Source organism: Boleophthalmus pectinirostris, unplaced genomic scaffold (genome assembly GCF_026225935.1).
Source record: "Boleophthalmus pectinirostris isolate CB_2022bp ecotype Guang Dong unplaced genomic scaffold, ASM2622593v1 HiC_scaffold_3, whole genome shotgun sequence".
In the NCBI taxonomy this organism is placed as follows: Eukaryota; Metazoa; Chordata; class Actinopteri; order Gobiiformes; family Gobiidae; genus Boleophthalmus; species Boleophthalmus pectinirostris.
Window position 1 is genome coordinate 15,415,447 of NW_026571299.1, and position 25,894 is coordinate 15,441,340.

The 25,894-nt window shown below is 39.2% G+C and overlaps 1 protein-coding gene across 1 annotated transcript in view; it reads right to left on the reverse strand.

Annotated features, from left to right (window-relative positions):
- Nucleotides 1-3,939: 3,939 nt before the first annotated feature.
- Nucleotides 3,940-25,894, reverse strand: part of LOC110173771 (acid-sensing ion channel 1-like) — a 257,546-nt gene continuing 235,591 nt past the window's right edge. The window contains exon 3 of the mRNA XM_055160809.1: nt 3,940-4,026. Within this exon, the coding sequence (XP_055016784.1) occupies nt 4,012-4,026 (15 nt within the window). The 3' untranslated portion in view covers nt 3,940-4,011. The remainder of the gene's footprint in view (nt 4,027-25,894) is intronic.

Below are 25,894 nucleotides of genomic sequence, written 5' to 3' on the forward strand. Positions count from 1 at the left end.
CAGAGAGATTATTTTGTCTTTTGGGGGAGGCTGAGGGTGATATTTGACAGTAGAAAGGCAGCAAACCCCAGAATATTTTTTTCTACTAATTTCCCCATGTGTCAGGATACACCATGCTACATTTTAGGGTTATTTGACTATGTATGCAGTTGCAGTACCTTAATATTTCCAGTTACATAATTTTGCCAACAGCTTTTCTTAAACAAAGGTGTTTTTGGGCCCTGAGACCAAACGGGGCTGTGTTGGGGTTGGTCTTTATCAACTTGCGATGGCCCAAGATATAAGATAAAAAGAAATAATAGTTAAAAAAAAAAAAAAAAAAAAAAAAAGGAAGCAAAAAAGATCCTGAGGAGTGGATCTGGCTCCCGGCCTATTTGACAGAGACACAAACACACACAATAGCAGTAGACCTTTCAATCACCATGGAAACCAAACTAAAGGTCATACTGTGCATACATACATACATATATATGTATATGTGTATATGTATACATCGTTTTTCAATATAAAACCAAAATGAAAACCAGGCCGGGACCAGACCGGGACCAGACCCGGACTGAGATTGAGACCAGACCGGGACCAGACCGGGACCAGACCGGACTCCGAGCTTTGACTCAGAGCCTCCGTGGGGTCCGAGCCTCAGCTTCAAGCTCTGGCCCTGCCGTGGGCTCTGAGCCTCCGGTCTGGAACCGGTTTGGTCTCGGTCTCAGTCCCGGTCTCAGTTTCGGTCTGGTCCCGGCCTGGTCCCGGTCTGGCCTCGGTCTCAGTCCTGGTCTGGTCCCGGTCTCAGTTCTGATCTCTGTCTTGGTCTGGTCCTGGTCTGGTCTGGACCTGGATCAGTCCTGGTTCAGTCTGTATGCGGTGCAAAAGTCCGGCATCGCAGTCACGGAAGTCACGTAAACGGAAAACGGCCGTTATCCATTTTTTCCATTCTTCATTTAAACACAAAATCGAAAACTGAAAAAAACTAATCGTTATCCGTTTTTTCATTTTGGTTTTGGAGACAAATAATGAAGAAAACTGTTGTTTTTTCGTTTTTCAAATTTTTGGTTTTATATTGAAAAATGAATGAACGAATGATACACAGATTATATATAACCACAGAACTTCTGTTATTTTTATAATTATTTGTAGGCCTAGATGTAGAATCCTTAAATTTAGGCATTGTTTTAATATTCATTATGCCTCATCATTAGCATTAGTGTTGGCATTAAGACACATGCATCTCTTTTTCTAAACACTGAAGTGTCCTATGCTGAAGAAATCATTTTATGTGTGTACTTTTTAACATGTTGGCAGAGACTATAACCCACAGCTCCCTCTTCACTCTCTTATCTTTAAATATTTATTCATTTTATCACAACTCAGCAAGAGATACAACTGGACAGGAAGTGGTGACACTAACGTTGAGGTTTCCAGGCGCTGTTGTGCACAGAGACCATTACAAAAACACTGGACATGATGTTCCATTTATTTATGTTAGATTTGGTGTTTTGGTTCTCAAGACAATTATCCAGCCAGAACACATAATGACTCTCATTTGGGTTGCCAGTTTCAAAGCTGAAATCCAGTTGGTTTAACCTAAAATGCCTTTCTCAGATCTGATTTGTCACTATAAACCACAGCACCTACAGCCAGTCATGACTCAGTGCTAGTGCAGCCTCTGTAGCTCAGTGAGGGAATTCTGGAGGATCTGAACTTTCACATGAGGCCGATTCTGTTTGCAGAGACATCATGCTGGGGGTGTTCTACATGTATCTCTATGGCCGTTACGATGGAGACACAATGCACACATGAGCAAACAAGATAAGATAGTCTGAAAACTAAAAAAATACAAATTAATTTAAGCCACACATTTTCAGGAGCCTGTAATCAAAACAAGTGTTCATGGTCCTGTTTAGGAGTCTGATTTTCAACAAAAAGGTCCGAGGGACTGATTGAAAATGTGGGGATTTGTTTAACAGCACAAATTAGACATAAATCAGTTATTTCAGATGTGTTAAAATAAAGATCAGGTTAAGTTTAACTTGAGTGACACAGCTTCACCTTCAGGGAATGTTGATGACATCGGCTGCAAAGTATCAGTGACAGAGGAAAACTTCTATTTGTCCTCTGTATACATTAGGTCATACGTATCGCCTACACATTGTGATTGTACTACATTTTTAAAAACACTTAGGCTACATTTATATGATGACAGTCTGAACAGAAAACGCAAAAGTGGCGTCGCGTTAGGGCTGGGCCATATGGATCAAAAAATATATCTCGATATATTTTGCTATTTCTCGATATACGATATATATCTCGATATATGTTCAAGAAAAAATAACCCCCTAAAACTGAAAACTGCAAAAACAAATCTGCCAAATTCCACAAGGTCTTTTTTTTATTGAAGTGTAAGAGGTCGGCAGTTCATATAGGAACATTTAAGATTACAAAAAAAACCTAATTACATAAATAATAATTTAACTGTAAAATAAAAGAAATAATACATATTTCCTTCTTTTCATTCATAAATAAAACAACTCAAAACAAGCTTATCTTTGCATTAACTCTGTTATCCAAACCAGAACCAGAACCATGAGCTCATTTAGCAGAAGAAGCTCAGGATGTTCCTTATTTTAATAGATCCATGTTATTATCCAGCAGTAAGGAGCTCTGAAGTTTAATCCCACAATCCACTGCAGATCAAACCCAACGATTCCAAACACTATTGTACAAGTGACACTGCAGCAGATTATTAATTAAAATATTCTGCATAAATAAACTTTACATTGCTAAACTTTACAATATATAAAACATAACGACTCTAGAGCCACATCAGCCCGTTTGCGATAATAATGTGTTTAATGTAGTTTTGCGCACGTGTGTTTACATTTTACAGAAACTAAACTTAAGCGCATGACTCATTTGCATAAACAGCACTTCTCACGCAGCTCAACTCGTTCAGCTTCTTTCGGGCTGAAGGACGCGACTCGGTGGAATATGAGGATGTGCTGCTGGTGGTTTTGTCTGGTAATGGTGGAAAAGGTTCGTGGTGCTTGAAGCTTTTCACTGGCACCAACTTTCGGCGACAGTGAGGAGTGAAGGAGACACGAGCGAACAAAATCAGGGAGGCGGAGGCGCGCGGAGGCGACGAGAGAGAAGGTAAACAAGCGAAGCGGCAAAATCAGAATTGAATCTAAGCATTATATCGATATATACGATATGTCAGAATTCATATCGAGTTTAAAATCTATCTCGATATATTTAAAATATCGATATATCGCCCCCCCCTACGTCGCGTCTTCACTTTTTATTCCACGTTTGGACAAGCGTCTTCAGGAGGAAATCTGTATGCATACGGTGACGCAAAAGTGTGTGGAATTCAATTGGGTATGCATGCCAGACGGTGGTGGTGACTCTAGGTGGTGATGTATGTGACGTAAACGTGTACGCAACGAGAGCAGATCTGACCAGAGTTTTGCGTCACAGCGGAGCATATTCCGCTTTTCCACTCTGGAGGGTGGTTTCAGATTTTTGTGTTTTTAAGTCCAAAATCGCCATCACCGTCTAAACAAAAGGCACTAAAATATTTTGTTGTTTTACCTGCAAGCATTCTCGTGTAAACAGGCCCTAAGAGTGCAGGCCACATACTGTTCCTCTAGGCTTTCTCACGTCATAAATGTATAAAATGGAAAATTCATTGACTCTTTGATCTGTACAATATGCTTGTTATTGATTTACCTGAAATGTTCCACAGTATGACATTAAACTTGTGCATCTCCATGGAGACAAGCGTTGAAGTATTATTAAATCAAATATACTGTTGATAGCACTGCAAAACTGGTAAAACGGTGATTTTATTTAATGGCTGTTACTTATGAGGACATTGTATTCCAGACATTTCAGTCCTGTTAATATTATTTCATTCATCTTTGGTTTCTTTCGAAGTAGTTCGTTTATGTAGTCCATGTACGTGCTCATTTGAAGTGAAGGAGTCACTGAAGTACTCATGAGAGGAGGAGAAGGTCAGATGGTACTTGGCTGCAAACCAGACAGAAATTGCAATGTTAAAATAGCCACTTCTGACATGTGCTGATTCAACTTACAACGAACAAATCCAAACCTGAATGATTTTTTTAAAGCTGTACAGGCAAATTATCAGACTATTTAAAGGTCTAGAAATCAAAATGTACTAGTAATCTAATTTCTTCACAATTAAAATTATGCAAAAAATAGCAAAGAGAATGTTAAAGATTGAAGGAATTGTAGTTTCTGTTCCAAATACCACAGTTACTTTAAACCTCGATTCATTTACTGTGTTGCCAGACCAAGTTACTGATCAGGCCTGTGGAGGGGCAAGGTTTTGGAAGCAGTAGTAGTAGCAGTGGTAACTTTTATGTGTAATTTTACCTGATTTGTACTGTCTTTTAAAACGTGAAAAGCAGAACTAGTTCATTTTAAATTATTTGCAGTGCAGCATCCTAAACATGAGTTTGTAAGAGCGTTTCTCAACTTTCAGACACGAGAGCTGTGTTTTGCCGTAACAGATTAAACTAACAGCAACTAGCATGCTAACCACGCACTTCCTGCTTCTAGGTGTAGTATCTGAGCTTCAGGTTTATCTACTTAACTGCTTGCTGAGGCGAGATGCTTCACATATCAAGTTTTGCAGTCTTTGTATTTAGTAGTAGTAGTAGTAGTAGTAGTAGTAGTTTATTTGGTCATTTTGCAGCACTACAACTTCTAAAAATATTCTGTACTGTCAACAGGTTTTTCCAGTAAGCTGAGCACCCCCTGGGTTCCAAAATATATGTGGAATGTTTAGGTTTTCGCTCCATAAAAAGGGAATGTTTACGTTAGTGGGATGTACCCTAACAGGTTTTAAATAAGAGAAGGTTGCTGTGTTCGGGGTCTTTCCAAGTGTGCGAGTGAAGAACCAAGACTATTTCTGTCAATTGGCTAGAATGGAAGTATAAACTGCAGAGTATCGTTTTGGATCATTTCATCATCTCCACACCTGCGGGGGAAACTCAAGGCGACTCGAAGGAGATACGACACAGGAAAATAAAAAAGTTATTTTGACCTTATGATGTGCTTTTACAATCTATCTGTACTGGGGCAATTTTTCTCAGATGCAACAAATCGGGTATAAGCCCTTTAAGACATTTAGTTTAGTCAGCATTAATGTACTTTATGGTTTAACATGGTTTAACTCCTCTTGTATAATAAAAACATCTTTATATCGTACGCTATTTTTTAATGATGCACCAATCCATCTTTTTTCTGTTCTGATACCAATGCCGATACGTTGGCTCAAAAGGGGCAGTTCAGAATTTTGGACATAGGACCTCATTTCCTAGTGAACCAGAGTGTTGGAGACGTGTGGAGACACTTTTTAAAATATTCCATCCAGTCCTTGTATTTGCAGAGGTCACTGGTGCTAGGCTCGTGCATGTCAATGGCCATAGTTATCTTGCCACTAAAAACAGTCTTACCCACTCCACCAAACACCTGAAGCAAATTTATTATTACACCAGACTGTTGATGTGAATGTCTGTGTCGATAGAATAATGTTTGAAATAAAACTAAACTTGCATCGCATGAATCATTGCATTTTGAGGGACTATTTTCTCATATATCAGTCCGCCGCTGCCAAGCTTTCTATCGGGAAGTACAACTCACTGCTGCTGCTCAGACATAAATCCTTCAAATGCAAGGTTGGTTTTACTTCTAAAATTATTCTATCAACACAGACATTCACATCGACAGTCTGGCGTAATAATAGATTTGCTTCTGGTGTTTTGTGGAGTGGGTAAAACTGTTTTTAGTGGCAGTCAAACTATGGCCATTGGCATGCACTAGCCTAGCACCAGCGACCTCTGCAAATACAAGGACTGGAAGGAATATTTAAAAACTGTCTCCACACGTCTCCAACACTCTGGCTCACAAGGAAATGAGGTGTTATGTTCAAAATTCCAAACTGTCTCTTCAAGTGTCTGCCAAAAAAAAACATTTATTTTCTCTGAACACAATCGATATATATGGTTAAATATTACCTAAACGTGTCTTGTAACTGTGATTAATCATTTAGAGTAGCTACAGAACAGCTTTGAACAAAATACAAGTTCAATAATATGAGGGCAACATTGGTCAGTAAATAATCTTGTCAGCAATCTTGGAACCGATATCCGATCCATCTAAATGTTCAATACCAGAAACATATTGGTGCATCCCTACTATTTTTAACCTAAAAGTTGTATTTTTTTTTTTTTTTTTTACAATCTGGGGAATCCTGTGTTACCCAGAAACACAGTAGATTGGGACAAAACTGTGCAATATGTCCTACACTGAGCTCCACAAATCCTCGCTCCCCTTTGCCGTTCTCTCTTCCTTTTCCTGCATGAGCCTGGTTACAGCCGCGGCCTCCCGTTGTGTTCGCTGGAGCCTGCTGGTGTAGAAGAGGCTCACGCTGCTGTCAGACGGTATAGCAGGTTATGCAAAGACCACAGCGCAACTTATCTGTGTAAACAAGCCTATAGGGAATTCCATTAGCCTGACCGCTCCGGCTGCACGGAACGACTTTAAACTCTATTTGAGGATACAATGCAAAGTAAATACAGGATTTGAACAGAAGATGAACATATAGTAAAGCTGTTTGGCTCTGTGATAATTAAATTGAAGTTTATGCAGAGTTAATGTTTATTGAGATTAGATGTTTAGACTTACACAAACTTTATTGATCCACAAGGGAAATTATTTGGACACAGGAGCAGTAGCGTCTTTGCTTCTCTACTGCAAAACAAGTAATCCAAAGTATTCAGATTACATTACTCACTTTAAGTAATTTATTGGGTTACAAACTACATTTTGGTGTATGTAATCTGTAATCTGCAAAAATAACCTTCCCAACACTGGCCATCATGAAATAGATTTTTAATTTTAATTGTAGAATCAGTCTGAGTTAACGAGTTACTTATGTTTTAATCATGACCATAATGTTAGTTTTGCTCAGGAGTAGTTCACTAATGCTCATCAACATTCGCTTTTATGTTTTCGTCTTTCTTACCTTGATAGTTGTGGATAAATTCTTCATGGACAGAAAATGTCCTTTGTCGATCTTATTGGGTGAAGATTTGGTGATGGGGAGGCAGATTTATGAAGCTGGTGGAAAATACATGTCCACACATATTTTGCCATAAAAAAGCTTTAACCAGGAGTTACGTTTCCCCTACATTGTGACACTTCTGGCCGTTGTCAAAAAGGTCTATTGGCGCAGTTACTGAAAAATGTGCTTGATCTGGTATTGTTTCAAACGATACTATGACTGCTCATATAAATCAATGTTGTTGTTTTTTTGCTTGTTTTTTTACTGGTTGTAGACGGCCCCTCCAAAAAAAATGTCATAATGTTTGAACTTTTATGACTCAAAGCTATTCTGTAGTTACTTGAGAAGGATTTTTTTTCCCCCTTCAGATTGATTAGTTGACTTAAAAGGGAGCGCGGCAAAAGCTCTCAAAACTATTAAATATCTCTTTGTATCTGACCCAAACTGCACTCACAAGACTTCACACCTGCACGGCAGTTCATGCACCATGTGTTGATATAAAGACAGACTGAACTTTTGCCTATCTGAAAGCTGATGGTTTGATCCCAGCATGTTGTGTCCTTGGGCAAGACATTTCAAATTTGCCTAAATACATTGATTGCTGCTCAAACATTCCTCTCACCATGGCCATTGTCCCATTTACAAACTTTTGTCCATCTCCACCCTCTCCTCCGTGCGTGTGCAGTCAGCCAACCCGAGTGCCATGTAGGGCCCACATCCATGACGCCACAATTAACATTTTCAAAGTGAATAGTCCATTTTTTTGTTAATTGACTTGGGGGAGGAGAGTTGTACTATAAAATATAAAAGGGGCCTCCCACCACCACAGAAGTAGTGTGTGTTAAGCTTAGGGAAGCTCGCTGGTCTTGCTCAAACTCTCCAGTGGCACATTTTTATTTGAATTTCACAAATTTGAATATGTTTTACAAAAATATTACGTTGTAAAATGTAAACACAATATAAATATACAACTTGGCGTTGTTATTTTTTAAAAGTCAAACCTAAAGACATGGGTGCCATGGAAACGGTGGAACTATAAAACATTCACATTCTAGAATCTGAAATCGACCAAAGGCAAAACATCACATGACTGACGTCATGGTAACGTCTGTGATGTCACAAAGGTCCATATGTATATATAAGTATATAAGGTAGGTAGAACAGTCATTTGCACAGAGTGATCGGTCGAGAAAGCCCACATAACACGTCGTACAACAAGCACAAAATGTCTGGACAAACAATGCCTTTTTATCTGCAGGACTACAGTGTCCTGCGGGTGCTCAGTGAAGGTTCTTTTGGACAGGTGCTGCACTGTCTGAAGGGCACAACAGCCGAAACTGTGGCAGTGAAAGTCCTGAAGAAGAAGGGCCAGTACTATCCTCAGAGAGAAATGGCAATGCTCCAGAAGGTCCGGCATCTGGACCCTGACGTGTGTCACATTGTGAAATTCATGGACACATTTGTTTGCAATGATGACACATGCATGGTGTTTGAGATGCTGGACTGCACCTTGCTGAACTTTTGGACCCAGCGTAACAAGAATTTACAACTGAGTGAGATCAGGGCCATAGCCCAGCAGCTTCTGGTGGCCTTTAAGGCTCTTAGAGAGCTCGACATTGTCCACACTGATCTGAAGTTGGACAATGTGATGCTGGTCAGTCAGATAAATCAGCCATTAAAAGTCAAGCTGATTGATTTTGGACTGGCACACATGCAGTCGGAGCTGAAGATGGAGTTCACACATCAGAACATTTACTACCGGGCTCCAGAGGTCAGTCTGGGACTGCCTCTGACCCAGGCCCTGGACATGTGGTCCCTGGGCGTCATGCTGGTGGTTCTCTACCTTGGGAAACGTCCTTTCTCTGGTTCCTCCCCATACAACAACCTCAGGACCATTATTAGTGTTCTGGGAGCTCCATCAGACAGGCTGCTGGAGAGAGGAATATACAGCAGGAGGTATTATTCCAAGAGGGAGGCAGGATGGACCTTTAGAACACCAGAGGATTATTACAGCCACACAAAGCATTTACCCAATGCTTGTGCAGGTGAACTGGAAGGGTTCGACCTGGACGAGGCGATTCGATCACACCCTCTAAAATTTGTATTACCTGAATTCAGGGATAGATTGTACTTTCTAAACCTGGTGAAAAAACTCCTACATGTGGATTTCTCCAAAAGAATAACTGCAAGTGAAGCTCTGCAGCATGGTTTTATAACCTTGGAATACTTTGAGGAGAACCACACTGATTATGCAAAATGGGCTAGAGACCTTATGGCCCTGGTTATGAAGAACACCGCCAGAGACCATCAGTGTCCGACCACTGAAGAGGTCCCACATGAGACGACCAAGAACATCAATGCAGAGGTCCAGGAGATGCCTTCGACACAAAATAGATCCTGCTCACAGTACACAGGGTACATATCCAGGGACTATGAGTGTGTGGAGGTCGATGAAGATGGCAACATCTACAATGAGCCATCACCAACTGACAAACAAATGGCACGGAAAGAGGTCCAGGAGAAGGACCATCCAGAGGGGTTGCTGGATAGAAATTGACACCAGATTGAGTGCATTTTGGCATCAGAGATCACTGAAGACCCTGAGAGCCAAGCGGAGGATGTGTCACGTCCCTGGAACAGTCCAGAGGAGGTGGTGAGTGACATCGGTGAGGAGGAAGAGAGCTCCAACTCCTCTCCTCGCTCTGGTGTCCACCGCATGCTTTCAGCGGTCAGGACCTTCCGGAGAAATGTGGCTGCCTCATTCGGGAAGTGGTGTTCAAGGTCCAGGATGAGGAACATCTTTAGACGTGCGAGTCGCAGTTCAGCCTCTAGGGGGCACTAAGACATTTTAGTGAGTTTAGTTAATTAACATTTTTTAAAGCATCTTTGTGGTGCTCTTTGGATTTTGTTTTGCATTAACAGGTTTTTCCGTATTTGGCAAAACAAATTTTTCAGAAGGAAAATTTTTGGCTATTGCAGGAAAATATAACTTTTATGAACTGATTTATTGATTAATTTACTGACCCATTTACTGATTTATACAGAGCCCGCCCAATGACATCCCGATCACGTACGCGAAAAAAGATATTAAATCGTGGCCTCAAATTACTATTTCGTTCCCATAATATATAATTCGTTCCCACACTTTAGCTAAATCGTTCGCACGTTTTAGCTATATCGTTCCCACACTTTAGCTAAATCGTTCGCACGTTTTAGCTATATCGTTCGCACGTTTTAGCTATATCGTTTGCACGTTTTGATTAAATCATTCCCGCATTTTAGCTAAATCGTTCCCACGAATTAAGAAAATGCCGCCAATTAAACAAACAGGGTGTGGTGTTCGGTTGATTTGGCAAGTGCTTCTTGCATGGCTAGCTGGACCTCAGACTTCAGCAGACACAAATAAAGGTAAGATATATCATTATTTATATGTCCCCCCCCCATAAGCAAACATTTGAGTAGGGAACAATATACATTGTCAAAAATGGGCGGAAAAAACATATATAAACGATATAGCTAAAACGTGCAAACGATTTAGCTAAAGTATGGGAACGAATATATATTGTGGGAACGAAATAGTAATTTGAGGCCACAATGTAATATCTTTTTTTCACGTACGTCATTGGGCGGGCTCCGTAGATTTATTGATTGATTATTTATTGATTGATTGATTTACAAAAACAATCAAAATAAATCATTTATATTAAAATAATATTTGCTCTGTCTGTTTATTCATAACTTTCTGCAAGTAAATCTTGTAAATGTTGTTTAGTGGTAATAATAGTATAATGGTCTATAATATATTATAATTGGTAGCCATTCTTTCTTAATTCACCAGATGTTCTTGCTTTGTCTGGAATGTTCCATGGTATGACATGTAAACAACATATACACCTAGTATTTATTCATTACAGGTGCTTCTGTTCATAAACACAGTGATTCCTTTTGTGAATAGTGGCGACTCTCCACAGATCTGAATTGTAATAGAGCGTAGTGCTGTAACCTGCTTGTGTCCCTCATGAAATACTTTGTTCCATCTTGTAATGTCATGAAGCAGTAGTTTTCAAGTTAGCGGCTCAATTTTACCTTTAGTTCAGTAGAGATCGGCAATTCCAGGGCTGAAATTATCCAAATGGTTTTAGTGAAGTGAAAACAGAGTGAAGCACTTTTTGTTACCACATGACATCACAAGGTGGAACAGAGTATTTTCCATCTGAGAGAAGAATTCTGCCTAAATCTGCAGGATTTGTGTGTTAAACATGTGTGAAGGAAACAAAACACACCTCTAGGTCTGTTTGTGATGTGTGTGAGTGTAATATGGGCCCTTTGAGATAAAAGTCTGTGTGTGGTTTATATACTACTACTCAAATACATACTGACATAGATATTTTGAACAGTTGATTAATGAAATTCTTGGTTGATCAGGTACAAACAATAGTATGAGAATCGCTAAAGAAACTCTTAAAAATTTTGTGACATTTCTTTTACTTCCTCATTTGACACGTGAAGCAGGTATAACATACGAAAAATAACATAACTACAACCTAGCAACCATAATATTAACAAGGGGAACAACAGCCAGAACAATTGTCCCTATACTTTAGATGGCATTTTTAGTTTTGATGACATAGATAGTGGTATTCAGTTTTAGATCTCATCACTGCTTTCTGTATTTTTGTAAAACCACGATCAATATTTAGCAAATTTACTATGTTTTTTTTATGTTTTTGACGAGATCTCTCTTCCTTTTCCTGCATGAGCCTGGTTACAGCCGCGGCCTCCCGTTGTGGTCGCTGGAGCCTGCTGGTGTAGAAGAGGCTCACGCTGCTGTCAGACGGTATAGCAGGTTATGCAAAGACCACAGCGCAGCTTATCTGTGTAAACAAGCCTATAGGGAATTCCATTAGCCTGACCGCTCCGGCTGCACGGAACGACTTTAAACTCTATTTGAGGATACAATGCAAAGAAAATACAGGATTTGAACAGAAGATGAACATATAGTAAAGCTGTTTGGCTCTGTGATAATTAAATTGAAGTTTATGCAGAGTTTATGTTTATTGAGATTAGATGTTTAGACTTACACAAACTTTATTGATCCACAAGGGAAATTATTTGGACACAGTAGCACACACAGTATATCATAATAACAAAGATAAATGGTAAAATAAATTCTAAATAAGCAGCAGAAATAGCAAGAGACTGAGGTCAAAGGCATAATTATATAAACGTGTACGTACAAGTGAAAATAAAATACAGACATATAGTAATAAAAAATGTATCTCAGCTATATGCAAGAGGTCAGAAAACAGTGCAAAAATGATTTAATGATTTGCAGAACATAGGGTTATCTGTTACATAAGGATGAGTTGTTGTACAGTTATATGGAGTATTTGTAGATGTTTTTTTTTTTTTTTTTATATATATTGTGCATATGACAGGTTAGAATTAGGGATAAAAGGGTAAATGTAACTCCCGGTTAGTGCTTTTCTATGGTAAAATACCTGTGGAAATGTCTAGCGTATTTTCCACCAGCTTCATAAATCTGCCTCATCACCAAGTCCAGTCAATCTTAAAGGTTGTATGGAGGATTTTTTTTTTGTTTTTTTTGTTTCAAGTTGTCAATGATAGCATTATAGAGGTGCAGTAGCCTTGTAATTATGATGACCAAAAAAAAGAGAATAAAAATTCATCAACTCTGGACGTGGTGGGGCTAAACATTTGCCAATAGATAACGACACTGCCTCGTTATCTGTTAGCTGACAGGCTGTCAATCAATCTCCCTACGTTTCTAGCGTAACTGACTTGCCTGCGCGCCGCCGGTACGTGGTTTACGTACGCCTGTCACGCAGTCCACAGACGCAAGATGCACAGACGCTGTTTACTCAACCAACGCAACAGTTCTTAGCGGCTTTTTTTGACCTATATCTTCCTCGCAGTTCGCACAGTTTGTTGCAATGGCAGACAAGAATCCAGGAGCAGTTAGCCGCAAAAGAAAGTCCGTTTTTGAGGTCGCTGAAAGAAGAAAACATGGGGAAAAGCAGCGAAGCCAAACTAAGGTGATTCTTGAAGATTCATTCCAGCGATGGCGCGACTGAAGCAGACGCAGGGTCTAAAGACTGACGCACTGGTCGCCAAATTACTCCTGGACAGGTCACTTCTGCTTATTATGAAAACGTACTTTATTTCCAAGAGCTAGTCAAACGTTTTTTCAGGACACGAAAGCGATATCCTATGTCTGAAAACGTAATTTTCAAGGCAAAGAAAGAGTCCGCTTGCTGCTGCGTGTTGTAGCTAGTTCATTCGCACTGAATCTCTGCGCAACCTTCTCTGCACCCCTTTCCTGCTCCTGTCCCCGCTGCCCGATCCGCTCTTCTCCCTGCTCCTCACTTCTCCGGGCACGGAATCTCCGCGCACCGCTCCCCTCTCCTCTCTCCTCTCCTCTCTCCCTGCTCCGCTCTTCTCCCTGCTCCTCACTTCTCGTCCGCGAACGAAATGTCCGCACACCCGCTCCCCCCGCTCCTCACTTCTCCGTCTTGCCTAACCAACACTGTAGTTAGTTGTTTACAAGTCATGTGCAGCTCACCGGCTGTAAACAAACCTGTTTCTGGCGTAAAGAGGAGGCGGGAGAAGGCGTTTCTACGTAGGGAGCTGTAGGGGAGGGGGGGTGGTTTCACGCATGCGCAACATTTGAAAAAGGACAAACAGTCGCTGGATTTCTCGTTCCTTGGAAAATCCTCTATACAACCTTTAAGGAAGTACTCCTGAGTAAAACTAAAGTTATGGTCATGAATACAACATAAGTAACTTGTGAACTTAGACTGATTCTAAAATTAAAATTAAAAATCGATTTCAAGATGTAGATATTCGCATAGACAGATAGATTTGTGCAGTTTAAGTGCTAGACATGTAATCTGTGAACATCTGTAGCATTCAAACTGCACAAATCTATGCCAATATCAGTGTTGGGCAGTAACGGATTACATGCACCAGAGTTACGCAATCAGAGTACAAATTATGAGTAAGTGTATTCAGTTACAGTTACTCTTTCCATGAGTGGTAATTGGATTACAGTTTCTTTGCTGAAATAAATGGATTACATGGTGGTATTTTCCTGTTTTTACATTTTGGGCTAAACCAGGACTAAACCCAGGACTAAACCCAAGACTAAACCAGGACTAAATTAGGACTAAACTAGGTCTAAACCAGGTCTAAACCAGGACTAAACCAGGTCTAAACCAGGACTAAATTGGGATTAAAACCAGGTCGAAACCAGGACTAAAACAGGACTAAAACAGGATTTAACAGGACCATGCTGTGCGGACTGTGTCTCCTCGTCTTCTATCAGTAATATTTTTAAATCGGTTAAGGAAAGACTCGGCTTTTAATTTTCTTTTAGCAGACAAACCGACTTATGTGAAGATTTCCTCGTCTTTGCTTCTCTACCGCAAAATAAGTAATCCAAAGTATTCAGATTACATTACTCACTTTAAGTAATTTATTGGGTTACAAACTACATTTTGGTGTATGTAATCTGTAATCTGTAGGGGAATACATTTTAAAAATAACCTTCCCAACACTGGCCAATGTCTACACCATGAAATTAATTTTAAATTTTAATTGTAGAATCAATCTGAGTTAACGAGTTACTTATGTTTTAATCATGATCATAATGTTAGTTTTGCTCAGGAGTAGTTCACTAATGCTCATCAACATTCGCTTTTATGTTTTCGTCTTTCTTACCTTGATAGTTGTGGATAAATTCTTCATGGACAGAAAATGTCCTTTGTCGATCTTGTTGGGTGAAGATTTGGTGATGGGGAGGCAGATTTATGAAGCTGGTGGAAAATACATGTCCACACATATTTTGCCATAAAAAAGCTTTAACCAGGAGTTACGTTTCCCCTACATTGTGACACTTCTGGCCGTTGTCAAAAAGGTCTATTGGCGCAGTTACTGAAAAATGTGTTTTCAAAAGTGAATAGTCCGTTTTTTTGTTAATTGACTTGGGGGAGGAGAGTTGTACTATAAAATATAAAAGGGGCCTCCCACCACCACAGAAGTAGTGTGTGTTAAGCTTAGGGAAGCTCGCTGGTCTTGCTCAAACTCTCCAGTGGCACATTTTTATTTGAATTTCAAAAATTTGAATATGTTTTACAAAATATTAAGTTGTAAAATGTAAACACAATATAAATATACAGCTTGGCGTTGTTATTTTTTAAAAGTCAAACCTAAAGACATGGGTGCCATGGAAACGGTGGAACTATAAAACATTCACATTCTAGAATCTGAAATCGACCAAAGGCAAAACATCACATGACTGACGTCATGGTAACGTCTGTGATGTCACAAAGGTCCATATGTATATATAAGTATATAAGGTAGGTAGAACAGTCATTTGCACAGAGTGATCGGTCGAGAAAGCCCACATAACACGTCGTACAACAACAAGCACAAAATGTCTGGACAAACAATGCCTTTTTATATCTGCAGGACTACAGTGTCCTGCGGGTGCTCAGTGAAGGTCTTTTTGGACAGGTGCTGCACTGTCTGAAGAGCACAACAGCCGAAACTGTGGCAGTGAAAGTCCTGAAGAAGAAGGGCCAGTACTGTTTTCAGAGAGAAATGGCAATGCTCCAGAAGGTCCGGCATCTGAACCCTGACATGTGTCACATTGTGAAATTCATGGACACATTTGTTTGCAATGATGACACATGCATGGTGTTTGAGATGCTGGACTGCACCTTGCTGGACTTTTGGATCGAGCGTAACAAGAATTTACAACTGAGTGAGATCAGGGCCATAGCCCAGCAGCTTCTGGTGGCCTTTAAGGCTCTTAGAGAGCTCGACATTGTCCACACTGATCTGAAGTTGGACAATGTGATGCTGGTCAGTCAGATAAATCAGCCATTAAAAGTCAAGCTAATTGATTTTAGACTGGCACACATGCAGTCGGAGCTGAAGATGGGGTCCAACCATCAGAACCTTTACTACCGGGCTCCAGAGGTCAGTCTGGGACTGCCTCTGACCCAAGCCCTGGACATGTGGTCCCTGGGCGTCATGCTGGTGACTCTCTACCTTGGGAAACGTCCTTTCTCTGGTTCCTCCCCATACAACAACCTCAGGACCATTATTAGTGTTCTGGGAGCTCCATCAGACAGGCTGCTGGAGAGAGGAATATACAGCAGGAGGTATTATTCCAAGAGGGAGGCAGGATGGACCTTTAGAACACCAGAGGATTATTACAGCCACACAAAGCATTTACCCAATGCTTGTGCAGGTGAACTGGAAGGGTTCGACCTGGACGAGGCGATTCGATCACACCCTCAAAAAATTGTATTACCTGGATTCAGGGATAGATTGTACTTTCTAAACCTGGTGAAAAAACTCCTACATGTGGATTTCTCCAAAAGAATAACTGCAAGTGAAGCTCTGCAGCATGGTTTTATAACCTTGAAATACTTTGAGGAGAACCACACTGATTATGCAAAATGGGCTAGAGACCTTATGGCCCTGGTTATGAAGAACACCGCCAGAGACCATCAGTGTCCGACCACTGAAGAGGTCCCACATGAGACGACCAAGAACATCAATGCGGAGGTCCAGGAGATGCCTTCGACACAAAATAGATCCTGCTCACAGTACACAGGGTACATATCCAGGGACTATGAGTGTGTGGAGGTTGTTGAAGATGGCAACATCTACAATGAGCCATCACCAACTGACAAACAAATGGCACGGCCAGAAGAGGTCCAGGAGAAGGACCATCCAGAGGGGGTCCAGGAGGAGAACTGCTGGATAGAAATTGACCACCAGATTGAGTGCATTTTGGCATCAGAGATCACTGAAGACCCTGAGAGCCAAGCGGAGGATGTGTCACGTCCCTGGAACAGTCCAGAGGAGGTGGTGAGTGACATCGGTGAGGAGGAAGAGAGCTCCAACTCCTCTCCTCGCTCTGGTGTCCACCGCATGCTTTCAGCGGTCAGGACCTTCCGGAGAAATGTGGCTGCCTCATTCGGGAAGTGGTGTTCAAGGTCCAGGATGAGGAACATCTTTAGACGTGCGAGTCGCAGTTCAGCCTCTAGGGGGCACTAAGACATTTTAGTGAGTTTAGTTAATTAACATTTTTTAAAGCATCTTTGTGGTGCTCTTTGGATTTTGTTTTGCATTAACAGGTTTTTCCGTATTTGGCAAAACAAATTTTTCAGAAGGAAAATTGTTTGGCTATTGCAGGAAAATATAACTTTTATGAACTGATTTATTGATTGATTTATTGATTAATTTACTGACCCATTTACTGATTTATACAGAGCCACAATGACATCCCGATCACGTACGCGAAAAAAGATATTAAATCGTGGCCTCAAATTACTATTTCGTTCCCATAATATATAATTCGTTCCCACACTTTAGATATATCGTTCGCACGTTTTGATTAAATCATTCCCGCATTTTAGCTAAATCGTTCCCACGAATTAAGAAAATGCCGCCAATTAAACAAACAGGGTGTGGTGTTCGGTTGATTTGGCAAGTGCTTCTTGCATGGCTAGCTGGACCTCAGACTTCAGCAGACACAAATAAAGGTAAGATATATCATTATTTATATGTCCCCCCCCCATAAGCATAACATTTGAGTAGGGAACAATATATACATTGTCAAAAATGGGCGGAAAAAACATATATAAACGATATAGCTAAAACGTGCGAACGATTTAGCTAAAGTATGGGAACGAATATATATTGTGGGAACGAAATAGTAATTTGAGGCCACAATGTAATATCTTTTTTTCACGTACGTCATCGGGCGGGCTCCGTAGATTTATTGATTGATTATTTATTGATTGATTGATTTACAAAAACAATCAAAAATAAATCATTTATATTAAAATAATATTTGCTCTGTCTGTTTATTCATAACTTTCTGCAAGTAAATCTTGTAAATGTTGTTTAGTGGTAATAATAGTATAATGGTCTATAATATATTATAATTGGTAGCCATTCTTTCTTAATTCACCAGATGTTCTTGCTTTGTCTGGAATGTTCCATGGTATGACATGTACACAACATATACACCTAGTATTTATTCATTACAGGTGCTTCTGTTCATAAACACAGTGATTCCTTTTGTGAATAGTGGCGACTCTCCACAGATCTGAATTGTAATAGAGCGTAGTGCTGTAACCTGCTTGTGTCCCTCATGAAATACTTTGTTCCATCTTGTAATGTCATGAAGCAGTAGTTTTCAAGTTAGCGGCTCAATTTTACCTTTAGTTCAGTAGAGATCGGCAATTCCAGGGCTGAAATTATCCAAATGGTTTTAGTGAAGTGAAAACAGAGTGGAGCACTTTTTGTTACCACATGACATCACAAGGTGGAACAGAGTATTTTCCATCTGAGAGAAGAATTCTGCCTAAATCTGCAGGATTTGTGTGTTAAACATGTGTGAAGGAAACAAAACACACCTCTAGGTCTGTTTGTGATGTGTGTGAGTGTAATATGGGCCCTTTGAGATAAAAGTCTGTGTGTGGTTTATATACTAGTACTCAAATACATACTGACATAGATATTTTGAACAGTTGATTAATGAAATTCTTGGTTGATCAGGTACAAACAATAGTATGAGAATCGCTAAAGAAACTCTTAAAAATGTTTGTGACATTTCTTTTACTTCCTCATTTGACACGTGAAGCAGGTATAACATACGAAAAATAACATAACTACAACCTAGCAACCATAATATTAACAAGGGGAACAACAGCCAGTTTTGATGACATAGATAGTGGTATTCAGTTTTAGATCTCATCACTGCTTTCTGTATTTTTGTAAAACTACGATCAATATTTAGCACATTTACTATCCCACCAAATGGAGTAATAATTAAAAAAACATTACTATGTGTCATGTGCTCTTTAAGCTGTTATAAAAAAGACAGTAAAGACGTTGTAGTTTTGGATCATGGGGTAAAACAGGATTAAAGTTTTATCAAAGCATTGCAGGCATTACGGTTTGAATCGGCCTCATCTGAAGTGGTTTGAGGGTAAAAATGTATTATACTGAGATTATTTAATCAGAATGTCACATTAAAAGTGCAACTAATGACTTCAGACATAGACAGGCCTGTCGTACTTAGACTTAAATGGTACAAGACAACAAGACAAGTTTGTGCTTTGTTATATTGTGTTCGATAATATGAAAAGTTATTAACCAATTAAATGTTTCTGAATGCAAATTACAATTTAAGACTTTCTAACATGTTTCATAATAACAAAAAAGGTAACATGCTATAAACCAAACAATACAGGACTACTCATTAGCAGTAGGGTTACTAATAAATGAAGTCAATAAGTAGTTTTCTGATCTGTTACAATGTTGTTTCTTCATCACTAACGCACTTGGAGTTGAGTTTTGTTTCATTCACACATTTAACACACAAACCCTGCATATATAAACTGATCTGTTCCAACTTGCGAATGTCATGTGGTAATACAGGAAGTGCTCCACTATGTTTTTAAACTCCATACATGTTCACTAGAATCATTTGGATGATTTTAGATGATTTTGAACTTTGGAGATACACAGACTAATAATAAATGGCTACTCAAACATGTGTGAATGAAACAAAACACGACTCCTGGTATGTTTTTGAAGAGATAACAATATTATAACATGATTTAAAGCTCACAAGTCAAGTCACGAGTCAAATTTATGTAATATGGGTCTTAAAAAGCCTGTACAGAACTTTTTCTTGAGGTCAAAACACGTCTGCTGTGTACTGTCTGGATCTAATTACAAAGCGTTTCATTGTCCGATAATCAGAAAGTGCGTGTTAACATGCTAGTTGTTGTTTGCTTTACCATGACAGCAAAACTTGGCTTTGAGTATTGTGAAAAACACTTACAAACTCATCTTGGCAAATAATGAGGATGTTCTGAATGCAATAGATAAATTAGGAATAACTAACCACTGCAAACTGTTTAAAATGGGTAAGTTTAGATTTTCACATTTTAAGACAGCACCTTTAACTCATACATAATTCATTATTTTGATACAAAGTAGTTAAGTATTTATTCAGAAGAAGAAGAAAGAAGAAAGGAAGGAAGGAAAAACATGCACACAAAAGATGCACCAGCACTGTCAATCAAATCACTTTTTCAAAAAATTCTAAACAAAATGAAATAACAAAACGAAATAAAAAGTGATTTTACAACTCTGAACTTAATATTTTTACTCCCATTTCTACCAATCAGCTGTCACCAAATTCCAAAGTCCTATCTTTTACAACTGTAATTTTTCATCTCCAAAACCCGAGTGTCCGAGGATTTCTTTTATAACCCTTTTCATGATGTAACCAGGCCTATTTCTGTAGTAGACCTTCTGAAATACTCCGGAAAACTTTGCAACAGTTCACTTCAAGGCTGTGTAAAATTAGCATAGCTCTCGACTCACTTCAGACATGGCTAAAATAAGCGTACATGGTTTTGTATTCATAACGTAATCAGCATAATGCCTTCTTCTGAATAACAAACTCAAATTAGACTTTCATGAATATTTGACATGTCACTGTGATAATGTGGCCTAAATACAGACAAGACAAGAGCACACCAAGAAGAAGACTAGAAGAAATTAGAAATTATATGCTTGTGTTAATAGTTCAGTTAGAAATTTTGGGTTGTTGATAGTTTTTTTGGGGGGGAGGGGGCACTTTATCAATGATGTACTACTGTTATCAAACTATATACCTGAATTGCTTTTCATCTATATCAAATAGTACAGCATTATTAACCTTGCATAACTCTATAATTGTACCATATCTGATGTACTGTGTGGAAATTTTCAACATGTAAAACTTCCCTACAACCTTTATTTATTTTACAAAAAAGGGCCTTAAGAATTATCACCAACAGTCATTGTAGAGAGCCATCTAACCCAATATTTGTTTAACTTAAAGTGTTGAAAATGCAGGATATTGTTGACTAAAGTATCCTCAAAGTCATGTATAAAGCAAAGTGCAATGTAATACCTGTGAATATTCAAAGACTGTTTTAGATTAGAACAAGCCACTACAATTTAAAAGGAACCTACATGTTTAAAAAACCCAGATTCAGAACCAAGGTTATGGAGCGAAGCGTCGCTGTGAAAGGAGTTAACTTATGGAATAGTCTTGACAAAGAAGTACAATGATGACATTTAAAAAACATATAAAATTGAATGCAGTGTGTATGTATGAAAAAGAAAACTAAATTGATGTGTATAATAGTGAAGATTACTGTTTGCAATTGTGCCTGAACTGATATGGAATGTTTAGTAACCATCGGTGTTAATGTATTGTCTTGAAAAAGGAAAGGGGGGCAGATAACGTAAGATTTTTCTTCTTTCTGCTCCTTTTCATTCATTTCTTATGTGTCTGATGTTGTGACAGTGTCGATGTCTTTTTATGCTTTATGAAATAAATACATAAATAAATAAATAAAAATCTATGTCTTTTAGGCTCCCTGAAATGACCCAAATCTGATTTTTTCACCCCTATGCAACCTGTATCTGATCTTTTGATATGTGCTCCTAAAACTGGTACAGATCCAATCCTTTGACATGCGACTTCAGTGTGAACGGCCAGGTCGCATTCATCCCACCTACACGTCAGGCTCGGAGTCTAGTCAATGGAGGGAAAGTGAGGTTAGTGAGTGAATTAATATTTGGGGGGATCGCTGTATTCAGGCCAAATTGAAGGGGTCTTAACAGAACCGGGAGGTTTTTGAAATGATTGGCAAAGAGATGTTCAAGTGCGGTTACAGGAGGTCCTAGCTCCAATGTCAACAAAAAATAAGGAGCCGGCAAGCCAAATACAAGGAGGCTAAAGTCTCAAACAAACAAAGCGGCCATGGACGTGTAACCTATCCATTTTACAAAGAACTGGACTATATTTTGGGAGACAGGCCCAGAGTTTAGGCGACTTCGTAAACACTGAGCATACTCACTGTGTGTCCCCCTCAAAAAGAGGTGACTGACCTCAAGGGGCGTTTCCTTAATAAAAATAAACGAAATGTGTCCTCCAATGCACATGCAGGACACTTTTGGGGCATTTAAAGTTCACACTGGAGATCACATAAAAGTCACATTTAATTGGAACTGTGAACGACCTCGCAAAAGAATTGGATTTCACACAAAAAATCTGAATTGAGCATTAAGCCCTGCAGTCTGAACGTAGCCTTAGAGCAACCCTGTATTCTCCGGCATTGAGTTTCTGAATTCTCAAAATGCTCAGTCATTCAGTCCCGCCTCGTTTTGAAGTCTATTCTTATTCATTTACAGAAGTGTAAAAATGTTTCCTTTATAAAAGAGGGGGTATTTGCAGAATTGACTTTTTGAAGCTTTCTACCATGTTATAATGTTGTTCCTTTATCAGAAACATACCTGGAGAGGTTATAGATGTCATGCGTGTTTGAGTAATCTAGCGATCTTTCCCAGGCCCTATTCAAACCCTCATTACGCCTCTTACGTCCAAGCCCACAAGCCTACATCACCCCTGCTCCTGCACAGACATTTTTCATAAATATACAACATACAACAAATATGCAATATACAAAACTCTACACTACAACTTTACAAACCTGATGTAATGTGCAGTAGAATAATTAACGAAATACGCACTGATTATGTTGGGATAGCGCTCTGAAGGGGGGGTGACTTAGTGCAGAGAGAGGCGCAGAGCCTCAAAAACAAAACTGAAACTTACTAAACATCAACACATCGTTTTTGCCAAATATAGCATTTTCAAAACAACAAAAAGTAACATGGTGGTTCCAGAGTATAACATTACATTTACTGTATTGATCTCTACGGATGCCATAGGTGCAGTTACATGTCAGATCTGTGGAAAGGTGAGCCCATTCACAGTAAGGACACAGGTTTTTAAGTCAATAAAACCCATGTTACTGAAAAAATGCAAGATGTACTGTGTATGTTTAACAATAGGGGCATTCCAGACAAAGCAACAACATCTCCATGGAGACAAGCAGATGACAGAAAAGTTACACAGTGCACCTTTAATAATGCAACCAATACGCATAGTTTGTAAACAGCTAACTCTTCTGAAGAACTGTGAGTAGACCAACACACCGTTCTTCCATTTGCAAGAAAATATTATGTAAAAACAAAACACTTGAGCTTCACCAACACATCTTCACGTCCATTACACACATTACTCCATACATTTGGCCCTTGTTGGTTCCTGCCTGTTACATGTGAATCAGGGAGAGATGAGAGAGTGGGAGACTGCACAGAGAAGGCTTTGTGTGCAGTGGGCGGGTTGTGCGGTTAAGACAGATGCACCGACTACTATGGCACACTCTAGTATAGGTTTAGTAACAAGCCGGGAGAGGAGGAGGATCAAATGACTGCTGCACTGTGTAGCTATAAAAAGGAAGTATGTGTATAAGTAATACCTCATTCAATCAGGAGTGTGATGGAAACAAACAAACTGAATCAGAATTATAAACCGAATCTATGTTATAATTAGTGCTGTCATGCGATTAAAAAAATTGAGAGATTAATTAATTATGATCTGTAATTAATTAATCTAATTAATCTCTTTTTAATCTCACCTAAAAATTGCTGAGAAAAGCCTTCAATTTGAGGTATTTTCATTTAAATTCATTATTACATTATTGTGGCAGATCAAAAGACTGATATAGAACAAAAAAAGTGACTTTATAAAGTCATTTATTGTTTAACAAATCTCTCCAATTTGGCTGTTGAGCCCAAGTCTCCATGAATAAGAAACTGTTTGCTGTAAAGTAGCAAAGACGAGGAAATCTGAACATGATAACTTTTGTCTACTTAAAGACAATAAAAAGTCCAGTCTTTCCTTAACCATATTAAAAATATTATTGATAGAGAAATGCTTTATATATGAGATCACTGGTTTTAGTCCTTGTTTTAGTCCTGGTTTAGACCTGGTTTAGACCTGGTTTTAGTTCTGGTTTTAGTCCTGGTTTAGTCCTGGTTTAGACCTGGTTTAGACTTGGTTTTAGTTCTGGTTTTAGTCCTGGTTTAGACCTGGTTTAGTTCTGGTTTAGTCCTGGACTGGGTTAGTCCCGTTTTAGTCTTGGTGTTAGTTCTGGTTTAGAGGCGCACAGGAGGAAGCTCGGTTTACGCCGCGTACGCGAGAAAACGTATGCGGCGCACGGGAGCACGTCGTGCAGTAACTATGGAAAGAAACGTGGTCCGCGCGTTCTCAGGTTAATGACGATGATGAAGGTGTGTGTTTGTGTTTATGTGTGTTTGTGTGTGTTTGTGTATAGGACAGTAGTGCAGACATCATGAGTCTATGCAGGTTGTTTTCACCAGTGACATTTAAGTTGTAGGCGATTTTATTTGTTATTTTCTTTTATATTTCACGTCGGGAGAATAATTTCCAAGACACGAATGCGTTTCTACCTGTGCACTGCTGCCTCTGTTCTACTGGCTCTTCGACCTCGTCCATTGTGTGACTGACGCCACCAACAAGACGTTTACATCGCTCTTACTGCGCGCGTTTTGTGTGGGTTTCCGACAATGAGTGGAATTACCGAAATAAAAAAAATTATAAATGTGTTTTTTTGTGTGTGTGTGTTGTTGTCCCAACAACACATGAAAACAGATTTTATAATAAAGCAACTCGCTTACAGAAACAGCAAAGTTAGAGGTTAAAAATGAGATTAACGCGATTAAAAAACATAATGCGCTAAATATGACTGTAATTAATTAATCGCAATTAACGCGATAATGTGACACCCCTAGTGATAATGTTGTTTATTCATCAAAAACATACCTGGAGTTGTGTTTTGTTTCATTCACACATGTTTAACACAGAAATCCTGCTTATTTATTAGGCTGAGTTCTTCTTTCTAATGGAAAACACTCAGTTCCACCTTGTGACATCATGTGGGTAATACAGGAAGTGCTCCACTGTGTTTTTAAACTCCATACATCTTCACAAGAATCAGTGGGATGGTTCAGTGCTGGATTTGCCCATCTCTACTGAACTAAGGCTACGTTTATATGATGACTGGTGTGAACAGAAAACGCAAAAGTGGCGTCACATCTTCACTTTTAATTTCACGTTTAGATGAGTATTTTTGGGAGGAAGTGTGTGTGCAAATGGTGATGCAAAGGTGTGTTAAATTCGACTGGGTAGGCATGCCAGGAGGCTAGGTGGTGATGTATGTGACGTAAACGTGTACGCAACGTGAGCAGATCTGACCAGAGTTTTCCGTCTTGGGCAGTGTAGACGGAAATACTACGGCGAAGCGAATTCAACTTTTCCACTCTGGAGGGTGGTTTCAAATTTTAGCGTTTTTAAGCCCCAAAAACGGCATCACCATCTAAAAGAAAGACACTTCCGATAAAATATTTTGTCGTTTTTACCTGCAAGCGTTCTCATTTAAACAGGCAACTAAGGTAAAAGGAGCTGTTACAAGGTGGAACAGACCATTTTGAGCTGTGGAGACGCAGACAGACAAATAATAAAGGATTACTCAAACATGTGCGAATGCAATCAAACACAACCCCAGGTATGCTTTTTGACGAGGTAACAGCATTATAACATGGCTCGAAGCTCACAAGAATCAATTTTGTGTATTATAGGACCTTTAAAGCAGTCCTACTATGCAAAATCTACTTTTCAGAGCTTTTACCAATGTTATAGTTGTTTCCGTTCACCATTTACTAGGGATGTAATAACAACAGAAATATCGTGATATCGTATGGTCAAAGGTGTCACAATAATATCGTGGACCATCCCAATATAAAGAATTGCAAGTCTCTTTG